Source organism: Balaenoptera ricei, chromosome 15, assembly GCF_028023285.1.
Source record: "Balaenoptera ricei isolate mBalRic1 chromosome 15, mBalRic1.hap2, whole genome shotgun sequence".
Classification (NCBI taxonomy): Eukaryota; Metazoa; Chordata; class Mammalia; order Artiodactyla; family Balaenopteridae; genus Balaenoptera; species Balaenoptera ricei.
This window is the reverse complement of record NC_082653.1, coordinates 10022743-10044102: the sequence shown is the minus strand read 5'-3', so window position 1 is coordinate 10044102 and position 21360 is coordinate 10022743. Positions and strand designations below refer to the sequence as shown.

The 21360-nt window shown below is 40.5% G+C and overlaps 2 protein-coding genes across 2 annotated transcripts in view; both read right to left on the bottom strand.

The window, feature by feature from the left end:
• SALL4 (spalt like transcription factor 4) overlaps positions 1 to 21151 on the bottom strand; it is a 107052-nt gene extending 85901 nt beyond the window's left edge. The window contains exon 1 of the mRNA XM_059896113.1: positions 21080 to 21151. The gene's annotated coding sequence lies outside the window, so the exon portion shown is untranslated. The remainder of the gene's footprint in view (positions 1 to 21079) is intronic.
• On the bottom strand, positions 6007 to 6159 carry LOC132349465 (large ribosomal subunit protein eL39-like). The gene has a single exon (XM_059897848.1). The coding sequence runs from the start codon at positions 6157 to 6159 to the stop codon at positions 6007 to 6009; it is 153 nt and encodes a 50-aa protein (XP_059753831.1).
• Positions 21152 to 21360: the final 209 nt, after the last annotated feature.

Below are 21360 nucleotides of genomic sequence, written 5' to 3'. Positions count from 1 at the left end.
CAAATTTCACGTTCTCAGTACCCACAAGTGTCTAATACTTAGTAGGCAGTCCAGATATAGAACGATTCCATCATCACAGAAAGTCCTACTGACAGAGCTGATTTAGATCAGTGATTCTCCACTGGGGAGGATTTTGTCCCCCCGGGGGGTTATTTGGCAACAGCTGGAGACATTTTTGGTTGTCACAACTTGGGAGATGCAACTAGCATCTAGCGTGGGTAGAGGCCAGGGATGCTGCCAACATCCTACAGTGTACAGAATGGCCCCCACAGCAGAGCATTATCTGGCCCAAATATCAATAGTGTTGAGGTTGAGGAACATGGTTTACAGGAAGGCACTTGGGTGACAGCTCTCTGTTTGACCAGAATGCTAAGTTTCCTAGGATTTGGATGGGTTAATTTGTAATTAAAAGCCTGGTGAGGGGCTTCCCTGGTGGCGCAGTTGGTTAAGAATCTGCCTGCCAATGCCGGGGACACGGGTTCGAGCCCTGGTCCAGGAAGATCCCACATGCCGCAGAGCAACTAAGCCCGTGCGCCACAACTACTGAGCCTGTGCTCTAAATCCCGTGAGGCACAACTACTGAACCCGCGTGCCTAGATCCCGTGCTCTGCAACAAGAGAAGCCACCGCAATGAGAAGCCCACGTACTGCAACGAAGAGTAGCCCCCGCTAGCCGCAACTAGAGAAAGCCCGCACGCAGCAACCAAGACCCAATGCAGCCAAAAATAAATAAATTAAAAAAGAAAAAAAAAGCCTGGTGAGGATTTTTCAGTGTATGTGGCATGAAGTCCAGTTTCCTGGCTTAAATTCCTGGAATTCCTCACTACGTTTTTGAATAGGATATTAAAATCCAGAAATCATTGTCCAGCTGTGTTGTCAAGTGTACATACCTGCCTGTGACAAGAGCAAGACCCATCAAATATGAATGACATCATTCAGACCAAAAGGGGTTTCCAAGGACAGATTCTTCTAGATCAAGGGTCTGTAAACTACAGTCCCTGGACCAAATCCACCCATGAGCTAAAAATGGTTTTTACATTTTTAGATGGTGGAGAAACAATCAAAAGAATACTACTTTTATGACACATAAGAATTACAGAAATTCCAATTTCGGTGTCCATAAAGTTTTATTGGAACCCAGCTGCCACCGTCATTTACTTAAGTGATATCTGTGACTGTTTTTATTCCACATTCATTGGTGGGCAGTCACACCACAGAAACTGTATGAGTCGCAGAGCTAAAAATATTCACTCTCTGCCCCTTTACAGAAGAAGTTTGCTCATTCCCGCTCTGGATACTAAAGATCTTGGTGGATTTTTCTTTATTTTTTTTTCTTTGTTCTTGCTTTATTTTCTTTCTTTCTTTTTTTTTTCAGGTCATAATTATCCTGATAAATTGCAGGTGGAGACTCAGACCAAATGACCAAATGGACTTTCTTTGGGAAGCAGAGCGCAGGAGGGGATTAGCAGGAATGCAGGGGCGTTCATGTGAAAGATTCCTCTTAGATGAATTTAGGGAACAAAGACCCCATAGTCAATGATTTCTGTGGGTATAAAAGTAGAAGAGTGGCTGGCTCCTTTTGTCAGTTTTGCAGCACAAATCATACAGTTACTGAATACCCCCATCTGCAGTAGTATTCTTTTAATGCTTAACTCCGTGACCTCACAAAAATAATTGCTGGGAAGCAAATTTACTTAGCTCTCTGCCTTTATTTGCTGACCAAGAGGCTTGGCCTGATAGCCATATTGTTTATGGAAATGCTGGAGGGGGTAGGGTGTGGGGAGGAGAAAGAACACAATTTGGCCAGAAAAGTTGGATGTATTGAAAGGATTGAGGGGATTTTGTCTTTGCTTTATAATTGGAGTCAGGATTTCCCTTCAAGTTACTCACTGCAGACTCAAAATCTCCCTGGGCTTCTCAGCCCAAAAGTCCTGTTAAGCTCTTTCTCACTGGGTTGGCATCTGGCTTTTAAAATCCTTGTCATTTTTATGATTATAATGAATATTACAACTTGTCCAGTGAATGGGCTTTTCCAAATGCTGAGAATGTCTGTAGTCAGAAAGACAAGGAAAAGTTGATTAAAAATGATTAGTATGTTTTGGGGGCAGTTGAGAATTTTTTTTTTAAGTCCCCAAGAATTTTCACTTTAGGAGGCACTGCCAGTGGCTCCAATTCAGCTTGGAATTTTACTTTTAGAAATGGAAGATTTCATCTTGAAAGAAAGCCCTAAAAGAAACTTATTTTGTCCCATACTCTGATTTTAGAAAACAGATGACCCGTGATTACAGTGGAGAGCACATTCAGTGATTTGGAGATTGCCTTGGTGGGCAAAATAATTGGGAGATTTTCCAGCCCTTTTAATTTGTAAAATCAAAACCTGTGTTGGCTGCAACTGATCAGAAAAAAAATTAGTATACCCAAAGCAAAAGTCAGCAACCATAACTTTAGGAGGCGAGAACCAGTTTGTTAAGCCCCTCTGAAGGCAATACTGAAAGTGGCTTCCTCAGGAAAATACTTCACCACCCAATCGGTCAAACCATCTGATAACTGCTTATCTTCCCTAATGCGATTGGGAGTCCATTTGATGCCCCTTTGCATTCCAATCACAAAGCTCATCTTAGGTAAGCACCTTGAGGAGGAAAAAAAAGAAAATTCATGAGTCTCTGCTTCTGCATTCATGGAATTTTCTTTTCACAATAGAAGGAAGCATGTTAAGCTGGGTGGGGGCAGGGTGGTGGTGCTGAGGTGAAAATCTTGGAAAGGGAGGGGTATGGTGTTCAATTGAGGTGAAGCACTTTATTCTGGCTAAATGGTTGAGAAACAATCAAAAGAAGATTATTTCATGATGCATGAAAACTACATGAAATTCACATTTCAATGTCCATTAAGAAAACTGTACTGGAAGGCAGTTTCCAGCCTCTAGAGCTAAAATGCAAAGCAAAGCAAAGCAAAGCAAAGCAATCCTCCGAGAGAGTCGTGGAAGATGAATTGGCTACTCTATTCTCCATTTTTAGCTACCCAGTCACACAGGAAAAATTAAGGATGAGTGTAAGCGAAGATTTCCAGGATTTGTGATACGCATAACTTGCAGTATCTGCCCTCCCTGCATTCACGCTCCCTTTTATAATCCGCTAGCCCAGAAGTCTTCTATAAAATGCGAGAGGCAGAGTGCCTCCCTCATGAGAGTAAAAAGTTAATAAATGAGAACAGTATGGCACATGGTAGGTACTCAAAAAAATCTTAGCTATTATTCTTTTTTTAAAAATTAACTTATCTTTGGCTGTGTTGGGTCTTCATTGCTGTGCGGGCTTTCTCTAGTTGCGGCGAGCGGGGGCTACTCTTCGTTGCGGTGCGCAGACTTCTCATTGCGGTGGCTTCTCTTGTTTTGGAGCACGGGATCTAGGTGCACGGGCTTCAGTAGTTGTGGCGCATGGGCTTAGTTGCTCCGTGGCATGTGGGATCGTCCTGGAGCAGGGCTCAAACCCGCATCCCCTGCATTGGCAGGTGGATTCTTAACCATTGCGCCACTAGGGCAGTCCCTTAGCTATTATTCTTATTCTTATTAGGTTACTGTTAACAGCAATTGTTCCTTTACCCCACCATCTCCCCTTGACAGCAATTAGGCAGTATCCATCAAATTTTTAATCAATATGTACTTTGACCCAGCACTTCAATTTATAGAAATTTATCTCACAGATAAACTCCCAGTCAATGTGTCAAACAATTCATATTTTTGTTTGTTTTGAGTTCCATACTATGTGCCTGTGTTATTCTTTCAGTTCTGTGTTATTAAGGATATACAGATTTAGGATTATGTCATTTGGTGAACTGACCCCATTTTCATTTTTTTTTTTTTTTCCCATTTTCATTTTGAAATGTCCCATTTAATCCCTGGTAATATGTCTTGTACTGAAGTCTACTTTGTATGAAATTAGTATAGCCACTCTGCTTTATTTTGCTTAGTGTTTGCATTGTGTATCTCTTTCAATTCTTTACTTCTAATCTCTATATTTTTATATTTAAAATGGGTTTCTTGGAGATGGCATATAGTTGAGTCTTGCCTTTTTTTTTTTAACATGATGTATTTTTTAAAAAATTTATTTATTTTATTTATTTATTTTTGGCTGTGTTGGGTCTTCGTTGCTGTGAGCAGGCTTTCTCTAGTTGCAGCGAGTGGGGGCTACTCTTCTTTGCAGTGCATGGGCTTCTCATTGCGGAGGCTTCTCTTGTTGTGGAGCTCGTGCTCTAGGTGCGTGGGCTTCAGTAGTTGCAGCACATGGGCTCAGTAGTTGTGGCTTGTGGGCTCTAGAGCGCAGGCTCAGTAGTTGTGGTGCACAGGCTTAGTTGCTCTGCGGCATGTGGGATCTTCCCGGACCAGGGCTCGAACCTGTGTCCCCTGCATTGGCAGGCGGATTCTTAACCACTGCACCACGAGGGAAGCCCGAGTCTTGCCTTTTTATGTAGCCTGACAATCTCTGACTTTTTAATTGGAATATTTAGGTCATTTACACTTATAGTAATTTTTGATATGATTGGAGTTAAGTCTACAATCTTGCTCTTTGTTTTCTATTGTCTCATTTGCTCTTTTTTTTTTTTTTCCTGCCTTCTTTTGGGTTAATTGAGTTATTTTTTAGGATTCCATTTTATCTTCACTGTTAGATTATTAGCTATATCTTTTTATTTTTTAGTGGTTGCTCTAGGGTTTATCATATGTATTTTAATTTATTGCAGTCCACCATCAAATGATACAATACTTGTAGTAAGATCTTTCCATTTCCCCCACATGTCTTTTGTGCTTTATTTGTCATAAATTTTATTACTACTTTGGTTATAAATGTTAAAATACTTTGACATTTTTGCTTTAAACAGTCAATTTTACTTTAAACAGTAAAAACAGTATCCCCCATTATTAACATCTTACATTAGCATGGTACATTTATTACAATTAATGAATCAATATTGATACTTAATTATGAACTAAAGTGCATGCTTTATTGAGATTTCCTTAGTTTTTATCTGATGTCTTTCTTCTGTGCGAGGACCCTATTCAGGATATCATATGATATTTAGTTGTCATGTCTTCTTAGGCTCCTCTTGGCTGTCACAGTTTTTCAGACTGTTCATGTTGTTTCATTTTGACAGTTTTGAGGAGTAGTGTGCAGGTATCTTGTAGCATGTCCTCAACTGGGATTTGTCTGATGTCATATGTTTGTGGGAGGAAGACCATGGCAGTAAAGCCATTCTCATCACATCGAGGGTACGAACTATCAACACTGTTTATGTTAACTTTGAGTGCCTATCTGAGGTAGTATTTGTTAGGTTTGTCCCTTGTAAAATTTCTTTTTTTCCCCTTTATCCATGCTGTACTTCAATGATCTTTTTTTTTTTCAATGATCTTTTAAAGACATTAAAAATAGAGGGGAAAAAAGTATTTTATATTTATCCACATATTTATCACTTTTGGCACTTTTTATTCCTTTGTGTACAGCCAGTTTTCTATCAGATATCATTTTCCTTCCATTTGAGAAATTTTCTTTATCATTTCTTGCAGTGCTGGTGACAAATTCTCTCATTTTTGTTTGTTTGAAATGATCTTTATTTTGCATTCATTTTTGAAAGATATCTTCACTGGGTATTGAATTCTAGGTTGACAGTTTCAGCACTTCCATTGTGTCTGACTTGCATAATGTCTAACAAGAAATGTAACTCTTTCTTCCTGTATATTCAATGACTTTTTTTTTTCTTCTGCTTTCTCTTAAGATTTTCTCTTAGTCATTGGTTTTCAGGAATTTGTTTTTTGTTTTTGTCTTTTTTTCCAACAAAAGGTTCTCACATATTTATTTCTGAGCCAAACTACTAGTGCAGATAAACTAAAACAAAGAGAAAAATCATTTTCCCAATAAAATACATCCAGTTGTCCACATAGTAGTGGTTTTCAGGGTGAGATGGTAAGATGCAAATGACCTTGATTCAGCATAAATATGTGTACCATCTCATGTGCGATTCCTTATAGACCCAGCTTGGCTCTTCTCCAATATCTCCTCTTGGAGTTGTACCTGATTTTATTACCAGTTTTCAACCAAATCCACTGAGGAATGGGATAATTCTCCTTTTTTTTGACCAGGAATTGCTTGATCCTGAAAGTCTTGTGAGAAGACATGGTGAGGAACAGAGTCGACTGCACACACCAGAATGGCAGAGGAAAACTTCAGGAATTTGATTATGATATATCTTCTTGTGGTTTTATTTTTATCTGCTTTGGGTTCATTTAGTTTCTTCGTTTTGTGAATTGATAGTTCTCACCAAATTTTGAAAAAATTTGGCCTTTATTTCATCAAATATTTTTTCTGCACGCCTCCTTCCCTCCTCTTATTCTGAGACCTCAATTACACATATGTTAGACCACTTGATATCGTCCCATGGGTCACTGTGACTCTGTTCATGTTTTTCAATCTTTTGTCTTTTCTGTCTCTCAATTTGGATGGTTTTTATTGCTATGTCTTCATTCATTGAGCTTTTCTTCTGCAGTATCTAAAAAACTGTTAATATCGTCCAGTAATTTTTCCACTAGCAGTTCCTTTTATTTTTTTTTTAATAAATTTATTTATTTATTTTTGGTTGAGTTGGGTCTTTGTTGCTGCATGTGGGCTTTCTCTAGTTGCCGTGAGCGGGGACTTCTCTTCACTGCGGTGCACGGGCTTCTCATTGCAGTGGCTTCTCTTGTTGCAGAGTACGGCTCTAGGAGTGTGGGCTTCAGTAGTTGTGGCACACGGGCTTAATTGTTCCACAGCAGGTGGGATCTTCCCGGATCAGGGCTCAAACCCGTGTCCCCAGCATTGTCAGGCGGATTCTTAACCACTGCGCCACCAGGGAAGCCCTCCTTTTAGTTCTTTATCTTTCATTTCTCTCCCCACTTTTCAAGTTTTCCTTTAAATATTTGAACAGAGTTATAATAGCTGTTTCAATGCCCTTGTCTGCAAATTCCCTCATCTCTTCAATTCTGGGTCTGTTTCTATTGACTGATATTTTTCCTGGTTATGGGTCATATTTTCCTCCTTATTGCTTGTCTAGTAATTTTTTTATTAGATGCTGGACACTGTGATTTTAAATTGTTGAATATCTGCATTTCATTGCCTTCCTCTGAAGAATGTTAGACTTTGCTCTAGCAGGCAGTTAAGTTACTTGCAGTTCAGTGTGATGCTTTTGAGGCTTGTTTATAACCTTTGTCAGGAAAGAACTAGAATAATCCAGGGATATCTAGGGGTAGTTTAGCCTCACTATTAAGATGTGGCCCTTTTGTGGTCTTTACTAAATATCCTGAGTGATCAATGAGAGCTCTCCAATCGGGATGGTAGGAATTTGAAAATATCCAGCTCTGTCTGAGACCTGAGAATTGTTCAGCTTAAAGCTTCCCAGTCACTCTTTGCTCAATATTGTGGACACATGTCATAATATTCAGCAAAGACTGAAAGGATTCCTTATGTAGATCACTAGAGCTCTTTTTCTGTGTTGTTCCTTTCTTTCTGGAATTCTGTCCAACAACTTCCAGTCACCTCAGACTTTTTGAACTCCAATATCTGTCTCAACTTAGTGAGACAGCCATGCTGTGCAGGATATTTTCCTCTGTGCTCTGCATTCTCTTTTTCATTACTGTTACATTTCTTTTATTTGTAAAAAAGGTTACATGTTGCTGAATATATTTTCATGATTGGCACTCCTTAATTTGAATCATCTACTTATGACATGCATCCAATTTCATCTGGGGTATTAGTAGTTTTTATAACAGCTTATTACCATTTTATAAAATAAAACTTTGTCCAACACGTTTGAAAAATTCAAGTGAAATTAAGATTTATTTTAATTAAAGGGAGGGGGTATCTCTCCCCTTATTTTCTTTCTTTTTTTACAAATTTATTTATTTTATTTATTTATTTTTGGTTGTGTTGGGTCTTTGTTGCTGTGCATGGGCTTTCTCTAGTTGTGGCAAATGGGTGCTACTCTTTGTTGTAGTGTGTGGGCTTCTCATTGCAGTGGCTTCTCTTGTTGCGGAGCACAGGCTCTAGGCACGCGGGCTTCAGTAGTTGTGGCACGTGGACTCAGTAGTTGTGGCTCATGGGCTCTAGAGTGCAGGCTCAGGAGTTGTGGTGCACGGGCTTAGTTGCTCCACGGCATATGGGATCTTCCCAGACCAGGGCTCAAACCTGTGTCCCCTGCATTGGCAGGCGGATTCTTAACCACTGTGCCACCAGGGAAGCCCAAGATATTTTAAGATGGATAGAAGTTGAGATGGTTTATGAATGGCAGGTCTACTGGTGATGAAAGGAAAGGGGAATCTTTCTGCTCTGAAGGCACCAATACTGGAGGTGAACAGATTTACAAAATGATAATGAGCACCATAAATGGCAACATGTGCACACAAGTGTAGGTTCTACTTTAATTCTTTAAAATTTTTTTAAATTTAATTTTTCTTGTTTTATATTTAAGTGTATTTAATATTTACAATATTAAATCTTTTTTTTAGTTGAAGTATAGTTGATTTACCATGTTGTGTTAGTTTCAGGTGTATAGCAAAATGATTCAGTTCTATATATATACTCTTTTTCAGGTCCTTTTCCATTATAGGTTGTTACAAGATATTGAATAGAGTTCCCTGTGTTATACAGTAAGTCCTTGTTGTTTACCTATTTTATATATAGTAGTGTGTATCTGTTAATCCCAAACTCCTAATTTATCTTTCCCCACTCCTTACCCCTTTGATAATTGTAAGTTTGTTTTCTATGTCTGTGAGTCTGTTTCTGTTTTGTAAATAAGTTCATTTGTATCACTTTTTTTTAAGATTCCACATATAAGTGATATCATGTGATATTTTTCTTCTCTGACTTACTTCACTTAGTATGATAGTCTCTAAGTCCATCCATGTTGCTGCAAATGGCATTATTTCATTCTTTTTTATGGCTGAGTAATACTCCACTGTGTATGTATGTGTATGTATATGCGTATGTGTGTGTATATATATATATGTACCACATCTTCTTTATCCATTTATGTGTTGATGGGCACTTAGGTTGCTTCCACGTCTTGGCTATCGTAAATAGTGCTGCTATGAACATTGGGGTGCATGTATCTTTTCAAACTAGAGTTTTTGTCTTTTCTGTATAGATACCCAGGAGTAGGATTGCTGGATCATATGGTAACTCTATCTTTAGTTTTTGAAGGAACTTCCATACTGGAACTCCATAGTGGCTGCACCAATTTACACTCCTCCTCCTCCAACAGTGTAGGAGGGTTCCGTTTTCTCCACACCCACTCCAGAATTTATTATTTGTAGACTTTTTGATGAAGGCTATTCTGACCATTGTGAGGTGATACCTCATTGTAGTTTTGATTTGCATTTCTGTAATCATTAGTGATGTTGAGCATCTTTTCATGTGACTGTTGGCCACTTGTATGCCTTCTTTGGAGAAATGTTCTGCACTCTTGACTGTGCCTCCAGGCAGAAATCCAGCAATCAAAGTTTCACTAATTTGTTTCCTTTTTCTCAGACAACCTGTCAAGATCTTCCTATTGCCCAATGTCTGAAAAGGTAGGCTTCACATATTTAGTGCGGTTTTGTTTTTTAATTATTTAAGGACTGAGGATAAATCTAGTCTCTGTTATTCCATCATGGCCAGAAGTGGAAATCTGTGTATGTACAATCTATTTGAATATTCTAAAATAGTGAGTGGCTTGAGAAGCACTGTGTTATAATACTGGATTCATTAACAACATTTTATGAACGAATGACTATTTACTTTCTTTATACATCTGGCTTTTCTGGTGCTATGTTTATTTCTTTCAGGCAGTCACTAAAGGGATATTGTCTAGCCAGTACATTTTTGGGAGTCATGGACCATTTTGCCTGGAAATGTGTTTGGGAGTTTCAACCTACTTATTTCATGGATGGGAAAACTGATAGCCAAAGTGGGGCCCTTTCTTTATCTGCCTTCTGGCCCATTAAACATTCAGTGCTTCCTGCCATAGAGGAATGACAGGCTATGTCAGACTTATTAAGAGAAGGTATGACGTTTATTTACAAGTTAAGAGATTTTTTGAGGGCAATTTTATGACTCTATGTATTTTTTACCTTCCACACTGGCTTTAAAACCAAATTTCCATTTAAGATGCAACTTCACAAATTGTACCGCTATAATTTGTGGATAGTAAAATTACCCAAAGCCACAGACCATTTTCCTTTCTTCTACCCTATACTGATATATAATCAGACCGATTAACCAATAGGGACGTCTATTCTCAGTCTCAGCTCCTGGAGAACAAAGGTTTTATTTTAAAAACTGAAAATTTAAATTGAGTTTTATAACTTTGGACTGAGCATTTTCACTTCTGGGATTTCATTCTGCAGAGTCAGGGCACAAGTGAGGCACATTTTATGTATGAGGATGTACTTTGCAGCACTGTTTGCAACTGTGAAAAACTGGAAACAAACTCAATGTCTAGCAGTAGAAATGATTAAGTATATTGATGTATATTCATACAAAGCAAAATGATGAGGTAAAAAAAAAATGAATGAAATAGAAAGTCTATAGATGGACATGGAAAGTTATGTAGAGCAGTGCTATCTAATAGAACTTTCTGTGATGATAGAAATGTTCTATGTCTGCCCAATACGGTAGCCACTTGCCACCTGTAGCACTTGAAATGTGGCAACTGTAACTGAAGAACTGAAGGTTTAATTTTATTTAATTTTTTATGTATTTAAATTTGAATTCCCACAGGAGGCTCATAGTACTGTACTGAACAGCACACATCTAGAATGTATTGTTTAGAGAAAAAAGCTAGTCGAAAGATAGTATGAAGAGTATAATTCTCTTAAAAGATAATAATATATGTTAATTTATACATTAAAAAAAGAATGGAAAATACACCAAACTAGTAATAGTGGCTTTCTCTGGGACATGGTGTAGACTTTCACTTTTATACCATATATTCACACAATATTTGAATTTTCAAATAATGAACAGAATTTTTTTGAATTTAAAAAATAAATACATCCCACAAAATAAAATCAAATTCTGAAATTTCAAGTCACATCAAGCTGAATGAACAGGTAACATGGTTGGAGGACAAATCTGAGAGAATCTTCCAGAGGAATTATCAGAATCTCAAGCACCCTGAGGAAGAGGATGGGGCTGCCAGGTTTGAAGCCACTCAGGTGGGGCTAACAGGCTAGCATGGGGGCTCTTGGTAGATGCGTTTAGAAAATAATTTTTACAGCTAATGACAAGGGAGAGCTGAACTCTAATTCTCTGCTGTTGTGGTGGGTTGAAAGGCCTAGGTCAGTGTGTCTTCTTACTGCTGTACCTCTAGTGCTTATCACAATGACTAGCACAGAATCACTGTGCAATAGACACAAATGAAAGCATGAGAGGATGATTCAAACCCTTCAGTTACCAGGAATTCAGCATCCAAATTTAAACACGGTCTTTGTTGATACCAATGTGCAACCAGGTTGTTTGTTTGTTTTGTTTTTGTTTTTTAAAAAGAACACTCTAACTATAAAGGAAGGAGGCCAATACTTACTTCTCCCTTATAATTGCCAGCCCCTCTCCCTCCCAAAGTCTAGTATCTGATATATGTGAATCAGCATAGTGACGATGGGCATTAGGGGGAGGGACAGAGGTCTGTTTTTGCCTTCAGGATGATGCAATGAAGGGACAGAGGTGGAGGTGAGGATAACGTGACTCTAAAGGCACCTGATTTGGGAAATTTTCCTTAACTTTAAAAGTAAATTGTGGGGCTTCTCTGGTGGCGCAGTGGTTAAGAATCCGCCTGCCAATGCAGGGGACATGGGTTCGAGCCCTGGTCCGGGAAGATCCCACATGCCGTGGAGCAACTAAGCCCGTGCACCACAACTACTGAGCCTGTGCTCTAGAGCCCGTGTGCCATAACCACTGAAGCCCGCATGCCTAGAGCCCGTGCTCCACAACAAGAGAAGCCACTGCAATGAGAAGCCCGTGCACCACAACGAAGAGTAGCCCCTGCTCGCCGCAACTACAGAAAGCCCCCGCACAGCAAAGAAGACCAAACGCAGCCAAAAAAAAAAAGAAAAATTACCTACTCCAATTATAATCTCCACACAGTAAACAGAGGTTGGGTGTACACAATGTGGAGGCATAACCACATAACAGGAGTCCAATCATTCTACAGCTATTTACTGAGTCCCCTCCATGTGCCAGACCCTTCTTTTTTTTTATCTCTCTAGGTCTCAGTGTCCCCATCATAAAATGGACACAACTCTTTGAGGCAATGCACATCAGCATTCAGTACTGTACCTGGCACCCAGCTTACACTCAATAAACCATAGCTGTATTATTATTCCACCAGGCCTGGTGTCTCTCAATTAAGTAGCCAATGAATTTTAAGTACACTGCATTATGTGTACTGAACACCAAGACACTAAGACGTAGTCCTTTCTCTTTGGGAACAAGCAGCCCATTTGAGAAGGCAACAGTCTGTCACGTGAACAACAGATCAGGAATAATTCCAGGATCTGGATGCTAAGGCACCTCCATTAGCTGTTCCCCATCCTCCTGGACAGCTGACTTGCTATAGCCAAAGCCCCCGGGAAAGCAACCCTGCTGGACGCTCTCAGCTACTGAGTACTCGCCACTACAGGGCATTATTTTCTTAAGCCTCTCTGGTCTCCTCCTCTGTCAGCAGACATTTTTTTCCCGTTGGATTCCCAGCAAACAGTCTGATTTTTTTTCCAAATGTAACAGGCATTACCACATGGTGAATGATTCACTCAAAAATATATATATTGAGCACAACAAACACACAGGGAAGTAGACACATAATGTGTCAGGAGTGATAACAACTCTAAGGAAAAATAAAGCAAGGTAAGGCGGAATGTGAGGCTTTTAAAATATATCTGCAAGTTCCTTGACCCTCCTCCCTTCAGAGGATGAAGTCTAACTCCTTTCCCTTTGTCCAAGATGCCATCATTTCTTACCTGGATGTTGGGATTTAACAGGCCTCCGTAATGTGCAGCCAGGATAAACCAATGCTTGAGACCAGTGGTTCTCAAACTTCAGTGTTTCTCAGCGAGTGCAAAAAATCACTTGGAGAAGGACTTCCTTGGTGGCGCAGTGGTTAAGAATCTGCCTGCCAATGCAGCTGACACGGGTTCGAGCCCTGGTCTGGGAAGATCCCACATGCCGCGGAGCAACAAAGCCCGTGCACCACAACTACTGAGCCTGTGCTTTAGAGCCCGTGAGCCGCAACTACTGAGCCCACGAGCCACAACTACTGAGCCTACGTGCTACAACTACTGAAGCCCACGCACCTAGAGCCCGTGCTCTGCAACAAGAGAAGCCACCACAATGAGAAGCCTGCGCACCACAATGAAGAGTAGCCCCTGCTCGCCATAACTAGAGAAAGCCCGCACGCAGCAACAAAGACCCAACACACCCAAAAAAAAAAAAAAAAATCACTTGGAGAGTTTGTACAGAGGCTGATTGTCGGGGAGCACCCCTAGAGTTTCTGATTCAGTAAGTCTTAGTTGGGGCCCAAGACTTGCATTCATAACAAGTTTACAGATGCTGCTGACGCTGCTGGATTGAGACCGCATTTGGAGAACCATGGCTTTAGGTGGTCATTAGAATAGCTCCAATAAACACCAGTTGTGTGTTGAGCATGCGTAATGAATTACTATGTGGGGCACATACTTCCCGCTAAGAACTGACCCTGCATTGACCCAGTCCATTTCCAGAAAGGCTTCCCTTGGCCCAGATCAGGACAGGCACTGTGTGAATTCAAATGGGAGTCATCTTGTCATCGGGTTGGCCGGGGGACGGAAAGGCAGCTGGAGGGATGGGCAGGATTCAGACCAGGGAAAGCGAGGGGAAGGGGTAAAAGGTGGCTCTTCCAGGACACCTGTGGTCCAAGTTCCAAAGGTGGCAAAGGAGTTAAGGAGAGGCCTGTGTGAGCAGAGTTCACAGTGCAACGAGGCGGGCAGGGAGAAGGCTCTGGGGTCCCCAACTAGTTAACAACTACCCTACCGTGAAGGACCCTGTCTGCTAGGAAATGAGAACACCTGTGACCAAAATAGAAAAGCTCAAAACCAGATAGTTCCCTTTGCCCTTGACCAACACTTCCTACCCTCAACGGGGTCAGGACATAAGTCCACTTACGTATGAGATGTATACCACCCCCAGTGAAGCACCCAAGCTGGAAATTAGTTCAATACTTCGTTTGTTTATAAATTACGGTAGATTCAAAGTCACCTCTGTCATAACACCACCCATGCTCACTTGTGTTAACATTTTTTGAATTGACTTTTTCTGGGTGTCCAGTTTGATGTGTTTTAACACATGTATCAATTTTTGTAACCACCACTACAACCAGGATACAGAACAGTTCCATCACCCCAAAGAACTACTTTGTGCTACTCCTTACATCCTCCTCCCAGCCCTAAGTAAAGCCTTGGAGCTGGGTCTACAAGTGGGGATAAGTGAACTCAGGTGTGAGGATTGAAGACTTGTGGGCTAAGAGACCCAACAGGTCAAGATAGAGACATTATTTCAACCTCAACCTGAGACTGAATTAGAAGAGCAAAAACATTTCATGTGGTGTGCTACCTCCACCCAACTGCCTGGAATGCTGGGTTGAGAAGGATTCTGAGTTGTAATGGGGATCAGTTGAAGAGTGCAGTGATTGATTAGTGATGTCTCTCACGGACACAGGCTAGTGAAGAGGGGACATGTGTGCTGGGAAGTATTATTCATGTAAGGGTGGCTTGCCTCTCACAAGAGCATGGGAAAGGACTGAGGGAACGGAACAGAAAATCCCCAAGCCAAAATCAGACACCCATGTGGATTGTGTATTAGATCCAAGATGCTTCATCTTTGAAATATTTATACCATTTATCTTTGTTTAATTGTGCTCAGAAACAACAGAAACCATGACTTCCTTATAAATGCATAAAATCTTGAGGGGATATAGAAAATTAGAGTAGAAGAAAAAAAAATAGATAAGTTATGTTTCTCTGGATATTTATATCAGTGCTTAGAAAACTCAGATTGATTACAATTTGAAGCTATCGCAGAGGGCTTCAAACACAACAATACTTAAAGGAAGTGAGTTAATCATCAAAGAGAAAACTAGGAAACAACTCCATGACCCAACAGTGGGAGATCATGGGCTGTCCAGAAAATAGAAGTCTGCAAAGGGGCAGCAGGGGGGCATTTTGGGGGCTGACCGAACACTCCTGTATCCTGATTGTGGTGATGGTCGCACACCTCTCAAAGAGCATTAAAACTCATAGAAAGTGTACACATATACAAAGACAATAATAAAAAAAATCTAAACTCTATTTAGCCTTTAAATATGACGCTATAGAACTTTGCCAAAATCTGATGCACACCTCTGGCTGTGCACAAGATGATTTAGAACCATACATAGATGAACATTTGAACATTATCAGTTATGTATTTATATTAATTCATATTAGCAGAACGTATAACTAGTTTATCAAGCCTCTAATTTCAAGAACACAATTGCATAAGGTTAGGCTAAGAAAAAAATGTGAGTTGTCTAAAGGAAAATATTAAGTAAATAATTGAAGAGGTGCAATGCATATATGACAAAATTTGAGTTTGGGGTATGTGAATAAAGTTGGAGAAATATTGGTCAAAGGCCCTACCCTTAAGGAGTTTACAGACTAGCAGATGCAGAAAAACGCTTAGGTTAGAGATATGGAAAGAATGTCATACAGTAATAAAAAAATTGAAAAATGGGTTATATTCTGAACATATATTCAGCATGATGTCATTTTTGTAAGAGAAGTACAGAGTCATGCACAGAAAATGAGTTAAAGATATACAGTGCTGGGGCTTCCCTGGTGGCGCAGTGGTCGAGAATCTGCCTGCCAATGCAGGGGACACAGGTTCGAGCCCTGGTCTGGGAAGATCCCACATGCCGCGGAGCAACTGGGCCCGTGAGCCACAACTACTGAGCCTGCGTGTCTGGAGCCTGTGCTCCGCAACAAGAGAGGCCGCGATAGTGAGAGGCCCGCGCACCGCGATGAAGAGTGGTCCCTGCTCGCCGCCACTAGAGAAAGCCCTCGCACAGAAACGAAGACCCAACACAGCCAAAAATAAATAAATAAATTTATTAAAAAAAAAAAAAAAAAAAGATATACAGTGCTGATATTGGTTATCTCTGAATGATAAGAGGATGGGTGATTTTTATTAAGGTTACTTGCCTTCTTCAACATTTTGTAGAATAAATACATATTAATTTGCAATAAAATTTTATTTAAAAGGCTTTTTTTTAAGGTAATCATTTGACCTAAGAGACAAATATTTGCTTTATCCCACAATATATACATAACCGTCTAAGAAGAGCAGTATCAACTTGACCACCAACAATATGATTAAGAAAAATCGTTTTTAAGATTTGTTTTTACAGGGTTTTTTGTCCTTAGGGCACACACACCCGGCCAAGGATACACAGTCAAATTATGAGATCTGAGCTACTCCATTTCAGAAGGAGTTTGGGACTTAAGTCCCTTGAAATTTTTCCTCTCTGTGTAGTTATGCTACCAAGTAAATATACGGTTAGGTTCTTTCTTTCTTTTTTTTTTTTTTAATTTGTTTTCAAATTTTAGGGCTTGCTTTTTTAAAAAACCGAATTTAAGTTTCAGTTATGTAAGAAACGTAGATGGGACCAAAGTGAAATTACCAGAGTAGTTTTCAGAGAAGGTTCTGGCCCGTCTCTTCTCATTTTCCTCCCTTCCCTGTTGGTAACCAGTTTTTTAAAAAAGTTTTTATTTCATCTTTCCACTATTTGTTTTTTAATATAGGCAAACATGTATTTGTATTTGTACCTCCTCCCTTTCTTAGATGGTTAATAATATACTATATACAGCTGACCCTTGAACAAGGTAGGGGTTAATCCGCGTATAAATCATAGTCGGCCCTCCTTTATCCTCGGCGGTGCCTGCGGATTCAACCAACCGTGAACTCCGCAGCACTGTAGTATTTATTAGTGAAAAAAATGTGCGTATAAATGGACCCATGCAGTTCAAACCTGTATTGTTCAAGCGTCAACAGTATACTTTTCTAGATTGTTTCATATAGCAACATGCCTTAGCGATCCCTCCACAGTGGGATTTGGTCGTTTTTACGGCGGTGTAGAACTCCTCATTCTGTGGAGGTGCCATGGCTTACAGGTCCTGCCCACTATTGATGACTGCATCCCTTTTTTAAGACAAAAGAAAACCTTCCTGAAGCCCCTGGCAGGTTTGCTCTCATGTCTGATGGACCAGAATGACCTCAAGCCCGTAACTGCACCCATCACCTGGCAGGACACACAGACAAGCCAGGAACTGTACCCTGGCTCTGCGGAGAGGCGGCCTCCATGGGAATGGGGCCACCGGGGAAGAAGTGATCTTTGCAGTGGAGGCACAGGCCTCAGTTTCCTCGTGTGCATAAGGAAGGATTTGAAAGAGACCAAGTGTTTCCAAATTTCAGCCCTGTAAGCACTTCCCTTATCTGTGAATCACTTGTACAATCACTTACATAATATTTTCCTTTAAGCCATCTTGATATTGACTCACTTTTTCACATTTAGCCTCATCCTGGGAAATGATGTCTGTAAAATGGACTTATTGGCTTGTTATATATTTTTCCAAAAGCCATTAAAAAATATAACTATTTAAATAAAAAACGTTCATTGTTATACCACCTAAAATTATCTCATGTGTACCACCAGTGGGATGCATATCACCATTTAGGAAATAAATAAAGAGACTCTAGTGTTCCTTTCAGAAGATTGTGCTCTCCTGTGATTTTTTTTTTTATTATTCATAGCAAAAACAGAAAGAAAAAAAACCCCACAAAACAAAAAGCAATGATGTGGGGAGGTCAATGTGATGAAAACAAAATAAGAGTAAAAAAAAAAAAACACTAAAAATGCAAAGTGGTATCCTGGATTAGATCCTAAAACAGAAACAGGACATCAGTCAGTGGAAAAACTGATGAAATCATAACAAAATCTGGAATTTAGTTAATAGTGTTTTACTAATGTTAATTTCTCAATTTTGTCAAGTGTACCATGAAATGTAAGATGTTAAAATTAGGGGAAATTGGATAAAGAGAGCATGTGGGAACTCAATATCATCTTTACAATTTCTCTGTAAAACTAAAATGATTCCAAAATGAGAAATTTATTCGAAAAGGCTAAGTCCAGAAGTTGGAGCGATCTTATCTTTCTCCTTTTAAGTTTGTGTTGCTGTCATTAACAATAGCCATTGAAGTGACTACATTTAGAATTTCCATAAATGGCAGTACAGCACTGGGACCAGGCAACTACTGAAATGGTAAATTTAGAGAGTCCCGAAACAGAAGATAGAGATCCTCAAACTCAGAAGAGGTGATTTTGATTTCCACCACGCCCATTCCCCCCATCCCTCCACCACTACCACCACTTAGCGTTCTATAAAAGCTGTGCAGTGAGAAATGTTCCTTTGGGTACCCTTAGCTTCCAGGCCTACATTGCAAACCTTCAAACCCCAGGACGCTCACATGAACCCATCCATGCATATGGATCAGGGGCCAAATAGTCTACTTGTGTTTCCAGAAATATGAGGGGGAGTACTTCCCAAGGAGAGGTTGTTGTCTCTTTGAAATTTGACCCTTTAAAAGTTAGGCTGCTGGACATTAATAAGGAAGAATGGAAAGTGCAGATCAATAAGACTTGCTGAAAATAAAACACACATTAGCATAGCGTATCCCCCATAACCAAGATTAATGCCTTTTTAAACCAAACCAGAGCACAAAGGTATATCTTTTAGGCTAATTGCCACTAGCGGATTGCAGAGAGAAAGGAAGACAGGCTTGGGGGCAGGGGGCAGTGGACAAAACCCAACTGCAGAACTCCAAAGAGCTGGAGTGAAATGAAATAACCCCTCAAGTTATGCAGAGAATTTAACCCGCACTAGGCTTGGGCTTATTATATTAGGCATGCATTTGAAATTTAAATATGTTCTGGGGACAAAGCATTTTTACAGCATGGCCGGGAGTTTGCCCAATAGGAACCCTGAAAGTTTATTAACAGGAGGACCTGATCAAACATAAAATAGCAGGCAAAGGGCTCCCTTTTCTTGTACAGCCACGCCGAAAGGCCTTCTGTGGAATTCCAATCCTGCACCCGACACACCCCGTGTCTAGGACTGTGTTTACTCAGCCACTCTCCCCTCCTTCTAAATTTTATTTGCAATTAGCAATTCCTCATTGCAAAGCCACTTTGGGAGATTTTAATATCCTTGTATATGGTGCTCTTTTTAAGAACTGTAATACCGATAGTTCTGCTGGTATAATATTTTGGTATTAAAAAAATATGAGGGCTTCCCTGGTGGCACAGTGGTTGAGAGTCTGCCTGGTAATGCAGGGGACACGGGTTCGAGCCCTGGTCTGGGAGGATCCCCCATGCCGCGGAGCAACTGGGCCCGTGAGCCACAACTACTGAGCCTGCGCGTCTGGAGCCTGTGCTCCGCAACAAGAGAGGCCGCGATAGTGAGAGGCCCGCGCACTGCGATGAAGAGTAGCCCCCGCTTGCCACAGCTAGAGAAAGCCCTCGCACAGAAACGAAGACCCAACACAGCCAAAAATAAATAAATTAATTAATTCATTAAAAAAAATATGAAATCAGAAGAATTGGTGGCTTGAAGTATTCCCAGATGCATACATATTTCGAATCAAATGTGCACTTGTTTAAAAAAATTTCCTAATGATGCCCCTTACACGTTTATAAACCTTTCCGTGTATTGCACAGTGGTTAAGCAGGTGGAATCGGGAACATGATTTGTCTGGACCCAAACCCAGGGCTTCTCCACCTTGGCCTTGGTCAAGTTCCTTAACCTCTCTGTAGCTCAGTTCTTCATTTCCCACACGGGGCTAATAGCAGTGCCTACCTCAGTGGTTGTCTTTAGGATATACATGTGTGGACTTCCCTGGTGGCGCAGTGGTTAAGAATCTGCCTGCCAATGCAGGAGACACAGGTTCGAGCCCTGGTCCGCGAAGATCCCACATGCCGCGGAGCAACTAAGCCCGTGTGCCACAACTACTGAGCCCGTGTGCCACAACTACTGAGCCCACACACCTAGAGCCCATACTCCACAACAAGAGAAGCCACCGCAATGAGAAGTCCGCGCACCGCAAGGAAGAGTAGCCCCTGCTCGCCCCAATAGAGGAAGCCGCGCACAGCAACGAAGAACCAAAAGCAGCCAAAAATAAATAAATAAATATATAACAAAAAAGTATATACATGTGCGTAACGTATGTGTGCATATATATATATGCATATACATACTGAATACATATGCATTGCACGTGCAACAGTTTATGCAGGCATTGGAGATATTGCGGGCTCGGTTCTGCCATAAAGTGAATATCGCAATAAAGCAAGTCACACAAATTTTTTGTTTTCCCAGGGTGTATAAAATTTACGTTTACACTATACTGTAGTCTATTAAGTGTGCAATTGCATTATGTCTAAAAAAACAAAGTACATGCCTTAATTTAAAAATAATGCTGTTGGAAAAATGGTGCTGATAGATTTGCTCGATGCAGGGTTGCCACAAACCTTCAATTTATAAAAAATGCTGTATCTGCGGAGAGCAATAAAGCTAAGTACGATACAACTCAGTCTGCTTGTATTTATAGCACGTTGAGGAAAATTCTCCATAAATGGGAGCAGTAGTTGATTTAGCTTTTTCTTGTATTGTGCCTAGTGAGGCTCAGCTATGTCCCTGTTTCCCCCAGAGCTGCCTCTGGCCATGGAACAGAATGGGATGGGGGCTGAGAGGAGGGAGACTAAGGAAAACAGGAAGAGTGTGGTGGAGAGAGAAGAAAAGGAGGGCAGAGGGTCCAGTCTCAACTCCTGGAGCCTGGAAACCCCTTCCCCCAGGGCTGGTCTCTTAGCTTGTCTCTTTCCCTCCAGGGTTGGTCCATTCTCTGAACATCTGACTCCCTTTTCCTAAGATAATTTTTTTCAAACTTGACCTTCCCCACTGATCCTACCTGGAAAGACTCAGGCCAGCTGCTCAGATGAAGTTTGATCCCTGGCTATGGTCCTATCATGGATGGAACAGCATCTAAGGACAAAGCATAGAAGGCAAAGTTAATGATATTTCACTTTAAAGAAAAGAAAATATGGCTGTTAATTAAGCCAGATAATATTGTAGGAGAGGCAAAACTTTTCCTCTACCTTTTAGGGTCACTGGCTGGACATGAGAATTAAGTTGACACAAGACAGATTAACAGGAGAAAAGTATATACAGTTGACCCTTGAACAACATGGG